We start from the raw sequence: 14380 nt of genomic DNA on the forward strand, positions 1-14380 counted from the left end.
ATCACATGAGGACACAAGGAGAACATGTAGTTATGTAAATCATTCACAGACCACCTCTCTGTCTCTCTGGGTGACTGACACAGACAAAGACAGAGTGCTCTGAAATGGTCTGTTTGATTCCTGATGGTGTTTGCTTCAGAATGAGCAACATCTGCCCTGCAGAGCAGCACCGTCCAAACTCTGGAGCCTGGATCCACCCAGACATGGAGCTGGAAGGAGTTTTTGATTTGACACAGTCAGAGAATCACAGGTGTGAATAATAAAATGAACGATGGAGGCTGAATTCCATTCTACTGTTTCACTTTCAAGTCATTGCTCATGTTCTCAGTAAAACCTGTACTTTTCCTGCTGTGTCAAGGCTTTGAAAAACACTCATTTTCTGTACACACAAACTCATCTATCTGTGCAAAGTGTGACTGATGCTGCAATACAATGACCAGACAGATCTTGCACAATTGACTCCTCCTAAGTCCCGCTCTTTTTTACTCCAATAACAGTTGCGCTAGCTTGGTACCGGGCAGAATCTCATCAACTTTCCTCTGTCCTGTATCCTGTACTTAAGTATATGTTGAAAAAAAAAATGAAGATGGTTAAATAGTTGTAGTTGCTGGAGGAACTGTAATTGTTTGCTAGCCAGCTAATACGTTAGGGTTGTGTCTGGAAGGGAACCCTTGGTTTGCAAAACTCTTGCAAAATTTCTAAGCATTGTTTCTTAAGTTTGAACCTTGAACAAACTTTTTATAATGTGAAATGATGTGGTTAAAATCTGGGTAGGTTTAAGGTCACAAACTATTTGGTTAGAGTTAGGGAAAGATCATGGTTTGGGTTGAAATGGTCACTCTCACAAGATCTTTTGTGGATCTGGGGGTCATTTTTAGACATGACCAAGAAATAGCAAAATATTACATTGTTTGCTAGCAGAATTAAAATTTAGTCTTCTCATAAAACTGTCTATCTGTGATGCCAATAGTTTAAAAAGACTGCATATAAATACTAATGTATAATGGAAATTTGCTTTATTCTTTATGATAAGTGCATGTGATTTCATCCAACTCAATCTATCTATTTGGCTTCGCCCACTGGAGTATGCCTCAACCAATCAGATTTATCCATCCCCGCCTCCGTCCGGATCTTTGGAAAGTCCAGTTCCTGGTTTTTGAATGGCAGCCTGCCCGGACGCACACACACACAGACACACACACAGACACACACACACCGGGCTGGTCAGTGAGGAGAGAGTGAGGAACAAAATGCTTTTTATTCAGTAACAAGCTCATTGAGGAGCTGACAGGACAAACCCTCCAGAGTCTCAGTCAGTCAACACGGACTTCAGCCTCCTGTCTGCACTTCACTGGCTTTTATTTTTACAACACTTTGGACTCTCCGGACTGTTTACATACACTCTGTTATTCGAGTTATCTTCTGCTGCTGCACCGGGCTTTTCTCTCAGGTTGGTCCATTTCTGTCACTTTGTTCAGACTGAGTGTTTCTCCGCTGTGACAGGACTTGTCAGTGTGTGTCTGTGCTGTAAATCTGTCTGCTCAAACTTTCTCCTCTCACTCAGCTGTTTACATAACATGTTGAATGAGGTCAAGCGCTTTCTGCCTCGAGCTGAGGTGTTCTGCTGCAAGAGCTTGTGTGAAATTTACATTTTTGCACGCCTTTTAATACCCACCTTATACCAGAAATGAATGGCATCATTGCAAAAATAAAATCGCTGGAAATCAGCGTTTAATTGAAGACAGTCAATTTATTTCTTGCAGTTTGGGCTCTAAGTATGTTTGCAGTGTGTATCTTAAATCAGTAAATGGAACAGGATTATTTTTCCTTTTTTTTCCCTTACATTTTTTTGAAGTATTTTACGTCCAAATCAGCGAATTTACAACAGACACAAACTTTAAGTGAACAAAAGTCAGATTAGTCTGTTTTTTCCTTAAATTGGCTTCTCATTAACCGTCTTCAAATGGACTTGCAGGCAATTAAAGCAAGTGGTGAATGCGTCACGCTGGGACAGCATATGGTGTGTATAGGCTGTGTGTGTGTGTGTGTGTGTGTGTGTGTGTGAAAGGAACTGAGACAGACTGACGTTTCAATTTGCTCGTCACGCTTTAATTGTGTAATTGAAACCTCTGTTGTTGGCGGTGTGTGCGTGTGCGCGCGCGCAGCCTATAAAGTTGCAGAAACATAATATTTGTATTTATTTATTTTATTTCAGTAGTCTTACCTCTAGAGGCATTGCATGCTCGCAGTTTGCATTTTATTTGACTATTCTGACGATATTTTTTTATAACACTGCCATTGACACCGACATTACCGTCAGTTACTTGGCTTGTAGCTTATTGTGAACTTTTATTGTAACTCTTATTGTGTACTTTTCTGAAGTTAAATTAAATGTAGACTGGGTTGCCCCAACATTAATTTAATCTGAGACTAGTTTTAATTGATTTAGCAAAAGGTTTAACAGGAGCAAATCTGTTGCACAATAAAAAAGTATCTCTTATTTAGTAAATCCAAATTTATTAATGTAATAATAAATACATTTGAGTGCTGTCTGGAGCTAGCTAGTAAGTATTAAAGATGTGGAAAACCATTAGCCCCCAGCTGTTTTGTATTCCTTAACAAAATTGTACATTGTTTGCTAGTTTGATAGACAAGTTAACAAAATATTACATTGTTTTCTAGATAGCTAAAACATTTCTCACAAGATTTACAAGCGTTGTTTCTTCAGTATGCATTTTGTACGAACTAATTGTGTTTTACAATGTGACAATGCTGTGGTTAAACTGGGTCACAAACCACTTGGTTACAGTTTGGGAAAGACCATGATCGGGGTTAAAAGTTTCACTCTCATGAGAACTTTTGTGGGTCTGGGGGTCGTTTTTAGTCAAAAATTAGCAAAACGTTACACTGCTTGCAAGGTAGCTAAAAAAGTTAAAGTTACAAAGATGGCTCAGCAGAGAGGCTGTAATTTCTCATTTGAGAAAAAAATGTTGATTGAATTATAGAAGAAATATGCTCAAATAATGGAAGATTAAAAAACAGACACTGAGAAAAAAGAGACTGGTGAAGACTGAGTTTTACCTGATATATTCATACAGAAACCACTGTGACTTTATAATTACTGACTTCATAAACTGGGAGCTATAGGGAGGACTTGACAGTGAGTTTAGTAACTTTACTATTTTTTCCAGTCATCCCAGTCAATGTGTATTTCTTCTTTTATGTTAAATGGCAGAGGGAAAAAACAAAAGTATTCCATATACAGTGATAAAAAAAAAAACTGAAAACACCAGCAAATCCCCATATTGTTGCTATGGTCAACTTGTTTTCACAGCAGTTACAATGGATTTCAATGGCAACTTTAAAAGTTGTGTTAAAACAAACTAAAACATTCATCTTTAAACCATCCTGCCACATCAGGCACTGACAAAATCAACATTTTAAACAATTATATTAAGTCAAAGTTATATAGCTATTGGTATTTTATAGCACAACATGTTGCTATTTTTCAAAGGGCTTTAAAAGCGTATCAGTTTTGTCTATGAACTGCTAAACTCCAATGATGCAGAGGTGCACATGTTATTTTTGTAGATTTTAAGTTGACAAAACCACATTTCATCAACTAAGAAACCATGCTGCAGGCATTTAGGCTGTAATAACAAAGGCAGAGCATAGTGAAGTGTAGCCTGAAGGTCGTCTTTCTAAGAAAATCTAAATGATCAAATCAGGTTGTCTGCATGAGTTAGTCCCTTTGGTTTTTATTAAGAGTTTGGTCCCAACAAAATAGCATGTTCCAGTTGTGATTTTCAGCCTTTTAATATAGTAAATTTGACATTTAAAGTCCACAGGAGACTTGGAAATGTCTGAAGGAAGTCAAGAAGTGAAAAATCCAGTTTTGTTTCCTCTCACATACACGTAATAGCTTTTTTGGCTGCAGACTTGCTCATAATAACACAAACCTGCTGCAGCCTCCTGTTTTTGTCTGTAATGAGGATGGACTGGAGTCAAAAATGTCCAAACTGTTCGCTCCTCTCGTCTCCTCGCCGGCGGCAGAGCAGCAGGACGGTGGTTCAGCGGAGTGGAGGAAGGATGCTGTGTGAAACTGCTGGACGAGGGCCAATGTTTTTTCCTGTTCACAGCTGACCTGACTCATTGTATTCTTCCACCACTTTTATGAGATTGTGAAATCAGCCCCGGCTTAGTTTCCCTGTAAATGATTTCATTAGCAGTCTAAGCTGCTGTCTTGGCCTTGGACTCGTCTACATTTATTTTAATTATCGGCAATGAAAGTCTGCTCTCGCTGCCAGATTAGTAGCTCTTACGGGGGAAAAACACTGCAAATTAACATTCCTATAGTCTCCATGTTAATATCTTAAAATATCAGTGCTGCAACTAATGATTATACTGATTAATAATCAGATACTCTGAAGAGAACTGAGAAAATTTCTCATCAGAGATTGTCAGAGCCCAAAGTTATGTTTGTTATGTTTCAGTTAATATTACCATTTGAGCGGCTGGAATGTAATTTTTCTGTCATTTTTGCTTCAAAAATGGCTTCAGTGATTGATAATCAATATATTTCCTTATCATTTGCTTGTACACTTGAGTAATTAATAAATCGACTAATTGTTTCAGCATTAGGCTAAATATTATTGGGCATTACTGCAAATGAGTTATTGAGAGGTTTAAACTGTGCGTTAACATGATCCTTCATCCTCATTATGTGGAAGTCAAACTCATATTTAAACCCTACTGGAATATTTTAGATGAAACAAGATAAAGTGATCAATCAAATTTGGTTAATTTATGATACACATGAAAACTTGCATTTGTAAACTATAGAACACACTTTTCCTCAGTTCAGTACACTCAGGGGGGTTTTCCTGCCACAACCTTACGTTGTCTGGTGTGACTAGCAACGTATGGTGGCTAATGTTAGCACACTAAGGCTACATCCACTCTGAAATGCTTTTGTCTTTGGGTATGATTCTCTCTTGCATGTGAGAAGACTTGGGTTCAGATCCTGGACAAGCCTGCAAACTGTCACGTTCCCCTAACCTGGACCATCCTGGGGAACATAACAAAAGGGCATAATTTTTGCTATGTTAGTAGTAGCGTCCACACTATTCTAGCATTTTCAAACACCCAAAACTGAAACTTTTGAAAACGCTGCTGATTGCTGTTTTAGTTTGAGCACTGCAGAGTAGACAATCTGCTTCCTGTTTCCACTGGAACACAAATGCCCAGTGTACAAGAACATTCATGTGATCTTTGTTTTTAGCTGTTTTAGGATGGACAGAGAAAATATTTCTTGAAACTGTGTTAAAATGCTGGTGTGGACAGAGACTTTAGGTAAATATTAGAGTAATTCCACTGTCTTCTCCTCACTTATGCTGCTGTTATTGTTTGAATTTAGCATTAGCTCTTATGCAGCCACCATTAAGCAATCAAAAATCATGCTTTATTTGCTATATTTGGAATATTTTCACCTATGCACTCTGCCATTAGCCAGCCTTTTTTTTGACAAGAGACCACCATTATATAAGACAAATATCTCTCTTGCAAGAGCAGCCAAACTCCATAGGCAAAATCAGTCATTTTACCTCCAAGAACACAGGAGTTGCTGGTCTAATTGTTTGTGTTATTGTGTGACTTATGTATATTAAAAGGTTAGTTCAGATTCACTTAAGTTACCCAATAAATGGAACCTAAAGCCAAACAAAGGGGGTCCAAACAATGAGCCTGAGGTACTCCACATGTCATGTTAGATGCACAATCGCTGCTTAAAAAACATAAAACACTTCTGTGTTTTAAAAGGTTAGTTTGGATTCACCAAACCAACACAGTACCACAAACAAACAGATTGAGGCAGTGAGATCAGCAGCTCCCATGTTCTGCGAGCTTAAATTACTAATTTCACCTATGAAAGATTGGTTTGTTTGGAAAAACTGACATCTGGCTCATTTAACAGAGGTTTCCTGTCAGAACTATCTGATGGCGAGGAAAAGGAGTGAAAATATTAGAAATTTAATGTACAAACTGAACTGATATGATCTTAATTAGTTGTAAGAGTGGGACACTTTTCTCAATTTAAATCTGTAAAAAGCTGTGGTTGTGTTCTCTTTTTCTGCGCCTGAGGAAAGAATGTATGCAGTGTTTTTTTAATTTGTTTGTGTCTCCTGGACTCAATGTGCTGGAAAGCTGTTGAGCAGAGACACCATGTGCAGCCTGGCCCTGACAGTAATCAGTCAATGAATAATGAACACACACACAGACCTGCCACTGACAGCTGTTTGGTATCTTTGTGTGTGTGTTAACTCTATCAGTCGAGTGCAGCTGCATGCCTGCCTGTAGCAATTATGTTCTCGCTAAATAAGAGCCAGTGCTGGGAAGAGGGGGCGACTGTGTGTGTGTGAGGGGGGGTGGGGGGTTGCAGAGTATCGGCACATATTATTAAGCGATTAACTTACTCAAAGGATAGCCGCATGATATGTGTGTGTGTGTGTGTGTGTTTCTGTGTGTGTGTGTTCAGGCACACATGCTGTTTGAACTGTGTGTAATATAAACCAGCTCGGGGACTTTAACATGAGCCTCTATAGGAGTCTTTTTGCAGGAGGGTTCGAGTCACACTCACTCACACACACACAGACACACACTCCATTTCACTCGCCCTTTTTACCTCCACACACATCTTTTCTCAGTGTGTCACGCTTTATAAAACACACACTAGAGGTGGGGAGTAACTAAGTACTGATACTTAGTTGCTGTACTTAAGTTAATTTTTGGGGTATCTGTACTTGAGCTTTTATTTTTCTGACAACTTTTTACTTTTGCTCCCTGCATTTTAACGCACATATCTGCAATTTATTCTCCTTATATTTTCAAAACAGACTTGTTACTTTAGTTTAAATGCATTTGTGGGGGATTATTAATTTTTATTTTGCATCATTGTTGGCAACTTCTGACTACTGACCACTTTCAACCTAAGTGGATCAGACAATAACACAGAAGAGACAATTCCTTGATGTATTCATCAGTGCGTATCACACATGACAAACAACGAGACAAAAAGGTGGAAAAAAGGAACAACACAAAAATGACATAAAACAATATCTAATGACAAAAATGACTTAATGCAAACAATGAAAAAGATGTAACAAGATGAAAATGAGGTAGCAAGACCAAAACAACGTAACAATATGTAACAACAAAAATGACAAAAGACGTAACATGGTGGAAATGATGTAAAAGGTGTAAAAAGACAAAAAAGATGGAAAAAGCATAAAACATATAAAGACAAAAAAGACAACTGTATGAAAACAACAAAAAAGATGTGGTGCAAAAACAATGTAGCAATACATAACAAAGTGAAAACAATGTAACAAAACAAAAATGGTGTAACGATATGTAATAAGACAAAAACCATATGAAAGTCGTTACGAGATGAAAATAACTTGAAAGATGTTAGAAGGCTCAAAACTACATCAAAGATGTAAAAAGATGAAAATGACAAAAGACAGAAATGACGTAATAGACGTAAAAGATGTAACAAGATGAAAACAACATGAGGATACGTAACATGACAAAAACTAAACAACAATATGTAAAAAGACAAAGAGATAAAAATGAAATAACACGATGAGAGATGTGACAATGTGTAACAAGACAAAAAATGACAAAATACCTAACAAAATGAAAACAGTGTACAAGATGGAACCAGATGAAAACAGACAAAAAATATGAAAAAAGACATGAACAGACAGAAACAGTCGGTAGAAATGTCCTTCAGATGGTGACTTTTTACTTTTATACTTTGAGTACAGCCTGCACTTTTTCACTTTTACTTGAGTAAAGAAGTTGAATCAGTACTTCTACTTTTACCAGAGTCTGTAATTCTACTTGAATAAAGAATGTGTGCACTTTTGCCACCTCTGACACAAACACACACACACACACACACACACACACACACACACACACACAGTCAGACATATACTTGTTCTCAGGGTCCATATGTATTTATCCTGCCATGTGACCTGATCACTCTTTAAGATCCTCAAAGGCTCTGTTGTGTTGTGAACTCCACACACACACACACACACACACACACACAGACCTATAAACACTCTCTAACCCCATTGGTACCCACAGGCCTTCTCCCCACAGCCTTTTCATGCTTAATTTGCTGCTCAATAGGTTAAGAGGAAAAGCAGACATGAAAATCAGTCTCAAACACACTGAGTCATGCGGCCGTCCAGGCACCAGGGTCGGCTCGTCGTGTGTTTCCCAGACACATCTGACTTTATAGTGATTTAGCAGGTCATAAGAACACGACTAAAGCTGCTCTTAAGTCAGTGACGATGTTGTTGCGGTCTGAAGCAGCCCTGTGTTAAAGAGGAAAATGTGATTAAATGACTACCTAAGAGTGTCTTTATTTTATTTGGTCATCAAATGTTTGTCACAGGCTACTACTACTAATCCATGTTTTAATTCTGGACAGAAAAAAACACTTAGACTGAGTGTCATCAGCAAATATAATTAAATCCAAGATTACTTCTAATCAGAGTTCAGCAAATTCAAGTTAGGTGTTGTAAACCAAATTTGAATTTGATGAATTATTATGGAGATGCTTTCTTACCCAAATTGAAATGAATAATTAAACAAAAACTTTAAGTGCCTTGTAAATATAATAAAGGGGAGAAAACTGGTATTTCTTGATGTTACATTGTTTTCCATTTAGCTAAAATGTTAGCCTTAGTCTCCTTTTGTTATCAGTCTCTTTGTCTTCTATCTCAACAAAAGTTTCTTGGTAGAGACAAAAGTTTAAGAAAAAGTTCAGCATTTTTAAAAACATGCTTTTTAGCTGAGAATTAGGAGAGGAAACTGATATTTTCTCATTTGTGTGCTATAGAAGAGAACTAAAGTCAGGAGGTGATTCGCCTAGCCTATCATAAGACTGTTATAGTACAGAGCTGGAGTAAGGAGGCGGTTAGCCTAATTTTATGTTGGTTGTTTAATATGTACATAAATTGATTTGTTGCAATGACAATTTGTGGTTTTCCTCTTGCTTCCATTCTTCATGTTGAGCTAAGGTAATCGCCTCCTGCCTCATATTTAGCAGACAGATACAAAAGTGGTATCAATCCTCTCATCTAGGAAATAAAGTAACTTTACCAAAATGTCAATCTGTTCCACCAATGTAAGTTTTGCCATGCAGTAATATGTCATGAAAATACAGTGCTTCTCTTCCAGCTGACATTTAGCTTGGTATCCTGCTGTCTGTCATGTTCTGTCCTGCCAAATGCTCGCTGAAGACTTAAATAGGTAAAATTCTTTGATCATGTCTGGACAATTCAGTGTATCTAAGCAACCAAATGCACATCAGCAGGAAAGTCCCTGCCACCAGACAACAGAGATATTAAGCAAATATCACCCTCCAGAAACTCCTCGTGTATCTCCTGCATCGATATTGTTGCTATAACGACAGATTGCCTTTATACAACAACTATGCAGAGAAGAAACACGCACATGTGCAAGCAGGTGCAAACATGAACTGGTTCCCAACTGTGTGATGTTTCTAGCTGGAGCTGCTCTCAAAACCGGCAGCACTTAAAACTGACAGTAAAAGAGCAACTCCAGTTTTAAATGTCACATACAGATGCTAATAAATTCATACACAGTGAGCAGGTCCAGCTTTGTACAACAGAATGTGAGCTGAAAATGTTCAAAGGTGTTTACGGATAATACAGAGAGAGAAGACAGAGTGAAGCATCTTAAATGTGATCTGTATGATAACATTTAATTTAGGCCTAACTAATGCATGTTTAAACTATTTATACTGATGCTTAAAATAATAGCTTCACATTTATATATATACATATATATATATATATATATATATATATATATATATATATATATACATATATATATATATATATATATATATATATATATATATATATATATATATATATATATGTATATATATATTGGTTTTCTTGTTGAGAATCAGATGAGAAGATTGATACCACTCTCATATCAGTCCTCTAGTCTAAAGAAAAAGCAAGAACCAAGGAATAAGCTTAGCTTAGCTTAGCTTAGCACAAAGACTGAAAACATAGGGGAAACTGCTAGTTTTATCATGTTGTGTTTACAATTCAGTTCTTGTACTAATTTTAAAAATACCTAACTTGTTAATTTGTGAGCTTTAGATGTGCTGGTGGGAAGGTTTTTTTTAACTTTAGATAGAGCCAAACTAACTGTTTACACCTACTTCAAGTCCTAAGCTAAGCTAATCACCTCCTGACTCTAGTTTCATATTTAGAACTAAGATAGAAGAGTTGAGAAGATGTTTCCAGAAATGTCAAAGGTGCTAACTAGAATGATAAAGGGTTCTTCAGCTTGTCCCCATAAATAAGACTTTTTGGTTTCTTCAGAAGCGAAAGGTAGAACCTTAGCCCTTCAGCAGAATCCAATACATATGAGGTTTGACCATGCTACCATAAAGAACAGCATATGCTGAGGTTATAAAAACATGTTCATTTCCTGTTGTTCACTGTTGCTCTGCAGGTCTGGATTTATATCCAATCATCTCAGAGTCGGCTGATCTTGTCTTTATTGACAGGGCCTCTATTTAGGTAACAAACTTATCTTGTCCTCCTCGTGTCCCAGTTTGATGACACTGTGTAATGTTGCCCTTTTTTCCCTCCAGGCTCTGGGTTTTCCTGGTGATGACCTCACTGCTGTTCCCTGGCAACGCCCACGCTGCGATGAAGGACCTCTCCTCCTCCTCCTCTCCTCTCAGCTCCCTGCTCCACTACCCATCCTCCAAGACCTCCGTTGTACCGTTCTCCCCGTCCGCCGGTGCTGCCTCCTCACCTGGGTCGTCGCTGTCGTCCGCACCGCTCTCCAAACCTCAGCCCTTCTGCCTCCAAACGGGGCCTCATCTCATTGCCAGCATGCAGCTTCAGAAGCTCAACTCGCACTACCAGAACCTTGCTGGCGCTTCTGTCGGACACCCAACACCCGGCGGTGCTCAAAGGGGCTTCGGTGCCTCACCTCTGGGTGCCGGAAACCAGCTTCTGGGGCAGTCTGGAGGCCTCAGTGGAGGCGGGGTGAGCGTTGGGATCAGCATGGGCAACCAAAGCTCTGCTGCAGGTGGAATTATCGACTTTGACCCCGTGGATGAGGAAGTTCTCATGTCGCTAGTTGTGGAGTTAGGTTTGGATCGAGCCAATGAGCTGCCTGAGCTCTGGCTGGGTCAGAATGAGTTTGACTTCATGTCGGACGTGCCGGCTGGATGCTGACCTAGGAAAGAGAAACTATTGAAGTGCAGGAGAATTGATCAACAAAGAGGGAAGACTTTTTCTCTTCTGTTTTGTTCTACTCTTTCCTCCCTTTCTTGGTTGATAAAATGAGGAAACAGAAGAGACCCTGAGTGATCAAGCGGAAAAAAATTAAGGCCTTTCACACTCTCTATGACCAGACAGATGGATGTAAAGAAAAAGGCTGCTTGCTTTTGGGTTGTGCTCTTGTAGAAAGATCATTGCCTGTTTTTTGTTATGGTCAATCAGTTACTTTTTCCTTTCTAGTACGGAACCAACCTGATGGAATTAAAAAGTGTGTTGTTTTTCCTCTGATTTTCATTTTTCCTTTCATTTAATGACCATAAAATAAGCAGAAACAGAACAGAAAACAGGAGTCGTATAAAGAGACTCACTCCATCACATTGGCTTAATGCAGACAAGGTGATTGACCCAAGACAGGTTGGTCAAGGCCTTTTGAAACAATATAGTAAAGATGGCAGACCTACGAAAGAAAAACTCAACAAAACACCAAAATTCAGCAGAATTGATTGACAAAAAGACTAGACCTTATCTTGTCTGTTTTGTTATTTTCTTTCCTCCCTTTCTTGGTCGATAAAATGAGGAAACAGAAGAGACTCTAAGTTTAGACACCCTCATAATCTCTCTGACCACACAGATGGATACAAAGAAAAAGACTGCTTGTTTTTGAGTTGTGTTCTTGTAGAAAGCTGGCAAATTCTTGTTCAGAGCTTTTTTCTTTTCCAGGATGGAACCAACCTGATGGGATTGAAAAGTCTGTGTTTAATTGAAAGACCAAATAACCAAGCATGAGCAGAACAGAACCAAGGAGTCAGAGAAAAAGACTCATTCCATCACACTGGCTTAATGAAAACAAGGTGATTGACCCAACACGGGTTGGTCAAGACTTTTGGACACAAGACAGTAAAGATGACACACCTGTTGGACTTTCTTAGAGCTGTTCTTTCTTGGAAATGAAAGTAGGAAACCTGACTTTATGTGAGATTTGTGAAGGATGACAAACATTACGTTTCCTGTTTACTTAAAGGACAATATTAGACTCTGGTCTCATGGGAAAGAGACTCCTGTCTCTGGGCTTCACAAAGAAACTGATTGTCTGAGAACTGGTTCTCTCAATGTACTTCTTTTTCTGTCTTTCTTTTTCTTCTTTTTTTGAATTAAGTTCAACCAGTCGTATTCATAGAACATGTTATTTAAGACAGTGGCTGATATCCATCAGGACTTCTGGACAAGGAGTGCTTCTGTAGCGCGTCTATAATCGGTTCTACTTTTCTGAACATAATGAATTAGATCAAGGGATGTGGAATCTTTCCGAGCATGGGACCTGAATGGAGTAAATTGTTTCTTGCTCCAGAGCACAGCCTCATTAAAACGGTCGAGGCCTTTTGGTCATGTGAGTCGCAGCTACATGTACATGTTTTGTTTTCTGGCCTACAGTGAAAGAAACAGTGACCCAGGTCAAGTCAGACTGGTCTCAGTAATCCTGGGTAGCACTTCCTCCTTCACTGTGGATACAGCATTGTGTGGATTCAACCAGAATGGCAAGAACAGTTAAATTCATGTGCCCTCCACTTTTTGTTTTTCCTGTTTTGCAGCTTTGATGTTTACGTTAAAACAGTTCGTTGAATAGACCTCATTATCTTCCTAACCTTCTGGGTCCCTGATAAGGAGGTATTGTCTGTTTTTGTCAGTTTGAGACAACTGTTTGACCAGCCTTTCATCTAAACACACACACTCTGGTTTGGTTTCATCTTGTCAAGATGTTGCTTTACACCACTGCAGGCTTTAGGGTCATTGGAATTGGACCAAAGCGAACTAAACCTTTCAGACTCGATCTAAGAGCTACAGCTGGTTGCAGCTAACATGTTAGCATCATTAACGACCAGCCTCTGTTCAGTCATACTTCCGTATTGTCTCTTAAAAGCAGGGACAAGATGGCGAACTTCTTGACAAGCTAGCAGTGCACCCTCCAGCAGCCATATTGGAAGTCCTCATGTTCTTGAACTTCAGTTTAACAGTTATGTTCAACTTATTCTGCTCAGCAGCACCAAAAATACTTTGTTGTTTTGGTTTGTCCACATGCCGCTTGCTAGCGAGCTAGTCACACCTATCTGCAAAACATTTGATTTTGGCTGTCGTAACATTTGTATTGATATACTGTACAAATATATGTATAGCATGCTGGCAAAACCCTCATTAAAAAAACACATGAATATTAATGTTTTCACAATACTAGTTTGGCAAATCAGTACCAACTCAAGCACCACTTATAGCTTTGTCTGGATCGCTCATCGAGCCACTGATGCGCCCTCTGGCAGCCATATTGGAGGTCCTCATGCCCATGAGCTTCAGTTGAACAATTATTTGTTCAATTTTGTTGTTTTTGGTTTGTTCATGTGCCACTTGATAGCTAACAATCACTATATACTAAACATTTGATTTTGGATATTCTAACAGTAGCATAGCTAGCAGGAAGACCCTCACAAAACTACACTGAAAAGTGAAAATGTTTTCATGTGTGAAATATTACATTTAATTCATAATTTTGAAATAGTAGTTTGACAAAACAGTATCAACTCAACTGTAGCATTTAGACAAGAGTTGCTAAAAGTGTTGGATTGTATTTTAACAGCTACTGAGCTCATGTACCAAATCCATCATCATGACAACGGAGCAGACTCCATCTTCTCTTTAACTAACTGACCAACAGCCACATTAAAACAAACTTTTTACTGGCTGGCTGTTGCAAACCAATTTACAACATGCCTTATTTGCATATCCTCTATTGGACCTCCGTGCTGCTGCCAGATGCTGTCGCCGGGAGAGTTTGGCTCGCAGTTTGTTCACAAATTATCTCACTCCCTGTGATTGTGAATGGAATATCAACTGTTTTACTTTAGAGTCAACTCTCCATCTTCTCAGTGTCATTTCTTGCTGCTGCAGACACCAAACCGTAAAAACCTTCAACACACATGGTGATATACAAGGTTTCGTAACGACAATGTTCAGCCACTGCTCTGCTGCCAGGTCTG

General features: G+C 38.7%; 1 protein-coding gene across 1 annotated transcript; it reads left to right on the forward strand.

The window, feature by feature from the left end:
* The first annotated feature begins 1201 nt into the window (after positions 1–1201).
* Positions 1202–11642, forward strand: cited1 (Cbp/p300 interacting transactivator with ED-rich tail 1). The gene is made up of 2 exons (XM_084712620.1): positions 1202–1450; positions 10715–11642. Exon 2 carries the CDS (start codon positions 10734–10736, stop codon positions 11307–11309), a length of 576 nt encoding a protein of 191 aa, XP_084568746.1. The 5' UTR covers positions 1202–1450; positions 10715–10733; the 3' UTR covers positions 11310–11642.
* Positions 11643–14380: the final 2738 nt, after the last annotated feature.

Source organism: Lutjanus erythropterus, chromosome 23, assembly GCF_056507025.1.
Source record: "Lutjanus erythropterus isolate fLutEry1 chromosome 23, fLutEry1.hap2, whole genome shotgun sequence".
In the NCBI taxonomy this organism is placed as follows: Eukaryota; Metazoa; Chordata; class Actinopteri; order Lutjaniformes; family Lutjanidae; genus Lutjanus; species Lutjanus erythropterus.